At 45.3% G+C, this 3,207-nt stretch overlaps 1 protein-coding gene across 1 annotated transcript in view; it reads right to left on the minus strand.

Moving 5' to 3' along the window:
- The window catches only part of LOC107119027 (serine/threonine-protein kinase TNNI3K), a gene marked incomplete at its 5' end in the record, with an annotated part of 96,807 nt that overhangs the window by 7,546 nt on the left and 86,054 nt on the right, over positions 1 to 3,207 (minus strand). The window contains one exon of the mRNA XM_015421449.1: positions 1,096 to 1,245. Coding sequence (XP_015276935.1) covers positions 1,096 to 1,245 — 150 coding nt within the window. The remainder of the gene's footprint in view (positions 1 to 1,095; positions 1,246 to 3,207) is intronic.

Here is a 3,207-nt window from a genome sequence, read left to right on the forward strand (position 1 = left end):
GGCGGCTGCAAGCCGCTCGGGCCTCAGTACGGAGCTGGGGGAGGAGGCGGGTGGGAGTGATCGAGTGGGGGGGAGACGGAGGAACCGGCAGTATGGGGGGGGGAAGCTTACCTGCTCCTGCTGGTTCCTCCTCCGCCTGCTGAGTTTTGTGCTCCCCCGCCCCCCCCCGCGAGTTTCGCGGGTCTTCTTTTTTGTCTACTCTAAGGTGTAAAAGGCAGATTAAATGCGAACAATCACAATAATGAATTTGGCCACCGGTGAACCAACCACTCCTGGATCTTCCACTCATATACCATCTGGAATTAATATAGTGTTTTAAAGTGCTCAGGTATTGCTGCTTATTTATGGCTGTAGAATGAGGAAAGATAATTTCACGTATGTTTTTTGGAAGGAAAACATATTCTGGCCCTGGAAAAAATGAGCACAAAGGAAATAGCTTCTAAAAACCAATAGATTTCTAGTTGCATTTGGAGGACAAAGAGAAGCAGAACAAGAATCTGAGCTGTTGCCAGGACAGATCTGTGAAATGTGTAAAGAACATAGAGCACAGCAGAAACCACAGAGATATGCAGTTTCTTTGAAGAATGTCTGCAGGAAATCAAGGATAACTATCTATCTGTAAAAGGGTTTTATGCTGCTGCCCATCACAGTAGAACTGGAGTTTCCTTCCACATCAAATCAATAGCAGTCCCTGCTTTTCTAATGGACTTCATGGATAACTGCATTCTAATGCTGTCTGTCGTACCTTGTTCAGTGATAACAGGGGGGAAAAAAGAGTTTAGTCCTAAAGCCTTGTCTATACTTTACAGGCTGAAATGGCCTTTATTTGAATGGGTAGAAATTAGGATATTTATTTTATTGGAACTGAGGAGGCTTATGACAACGTTTGTATGGAATTAAAGCTTTGGTTAGCATGCTAGACTTTCTGAGGGCAGCAATTCCAAATTTCATATTTCTTGCCCTTGAAATGTCAGAAGTCAGAACATAGTAACAGGCATTCTCAGCATGAGCTGACTTGTTTTTCTAACAGCAGCCCTATCCTATCTGATCTATAATGCTGTGTTTTTAATGTTGAAAATGGAAACATAACAGTACCTTTTTCATATGCCCACATCAAACAGGTCTGTTCATCTTTTTCACCACTAGACCTGCTGGGATCACAGGCTACGAGATTCATATCAGCTCCATTGTCCAGTAAGAACTGGACAAGACGGATGTGGCCATGATAGCAAGCAGAATGTAGTCCTAGGGAATTGACAGGGAAGAATTGTTGTGGTAAGAAGTGTTTTTAAAAATATAATATGGTTTGTTATCATCAATAAGCCTAATTCTCAACATGGTCAAATGTATGAATGATTTCAGAGCCTGCAACCATAAATGGACAAGGTATCTTTCTACAAACCTGAAAAAGCCCCAGGTTTGCAGAAAAATCTGAAATCTTAAAAAAAAAAAATGGGGGTGGGTTAACCCCCCCTAAAATAATGGAAGCAGCACCTGTAGTTTTAAGAAATGAATGCTCTCAGTGGCTATTGCTAGGCAGCCATGAAGCCTTCATAAACATAAGAACATAAGAAGAGCCTTGCTGGATCAGACCACTGGTCCATCCAGTCCACCATCCTGTACTCACTGATGAACCTGTTTCCTATTTATTTATTTATTAGATTTATACCCCGCCCTCCCCGAAGGCTCAGGGCGGCTAACAAGATGGCAAGAATGCCAACATTAAAAGAAATAAAAACAGGATAAAACAATATAATACAATCCAATAAAATATTGGTGCTCTAGATATCACGTCAGTCATTTATCCCAAAATGGAGTTAATCCCAAGCCAATGTATGTTCCAGTAGCGCTGTCATCCTCAATCCAGGGTCGTCTCGCACCCCGATGGTACCCACATGGATGATGATGGGGGGTGCGATGATGTAGAAATAACAAAGATGGAATAGTGGTGGCGGTGGCTCCTATTCAAAAGCCTGGTGGAAGAGCTCCGTCTTGCAAGCCCTGCGAAACTGTGAAAGGTCCCGCAGGGCCCGGATCTCCTCCGGGAGCTCATTCCACCAGGTAGGAGCCGCCACCAAGAAAGCCCTATGAATCTGTCTAGTTCCTTTTTGAAGCAGTATATGTTTATCACCCTCATCACATCCTCTGGCAGTAAATGCCACCTTTTAATCAAACATTAGGTAAAGAATTATTTCCTTTATTGTCTGTCCTGAATATACTGCACATCAACTTAATAGGATGTCCTCAAGGGCTTTGTTTTCTGTCAGTAAAAGGTGGGGTGGTGGTTGTGATGATGGCAGGACCATTTCCAGACCTGCTCTGGTTTTTGAGGGAGGTCTCAGTGGGGCCAGGTTTGGCAGCAACTACTTATACCATGGTACTTTCATGACTTACCTAGGCCTGCCTGCTTGCTACTGTTCAACAACAGCCACTCTATGAAAGCCAGTTTGGTATAGTGGCTAGCAGGGCTATTTTTGGGTAGGAATGCACAGGAATGGAGTTCTGGCTGGCTTCAGAGTTGGCCACGCCCACTACAGCCAAAACCTCTGTGTGCGTGGTTACAAAGGGAAGGCCTGGAGAGCGACCCCCTCCCCGGCAACTTCGAGGCGGGTGGACCGGGGGGGCATGGAAGGATCGGGGAGGCATTTAAATGCCTCCCATGTGTCTTCCCTGGCCTGTCTGTGGGGCACCCGGGCAAGCTAAGGGAAGGCAGTTTAAACTGCCTTCCCTTCCCTTCAATGGGGGCCTTGCCCGGGCTCCGCGCAGCTGGGGGTGCCTAGGAAAGCCAAGGGAAGGCATTGGGGTGTGGCCTAAAAGCTAATGAGCTGCACTGTCAGGGGTGTGGCCTAATATGCTAATGAGTTTTAGCTGTTGGGTGTGGCCTATTATGTTAATGAGTTCCTGCTGGTCTTTTTCTACAAAAAAAGCCCTGGTGGTTAGAGTTTTCAAACTAGCATCTGGGAGACCAGGTTTCAAATCATTGCTCTGCCATGGAAGCATGGGTGACCTTGTACCAGTTATACATTCTCAGTCTTGCTTACCTCAGAGGATTGTGGGGATAAAATGGAGGAGAATTATACAATCTGCTTTGGGTCCCCATTGGGAGAAAGGTGAGGTACAAATAATAAATATAGATGAAGATGAAAGCCAGATAAAAGGCAGGTTGGTTGGCGGTGCAAAGGAGAGAGGAAGCAGGAAATATGGGTT

This window comes from Gekko japonicus, unplaced genomic scaffold, assembly GCF_001447785.1.
Source record: "Gekko japonicus isolate JY-2015 unplaced genomic scaffold, Gekko_japonicus_V1.1 scaffold895, whole genome shotgun sequence".
In the NCBI taxonomy this organism is placed as follows: Eukaryota; Metazoa; Chordata; class Lepidosauria; order Squamata; family Gekkonidae; genus Gekko; species Gekko japonicus.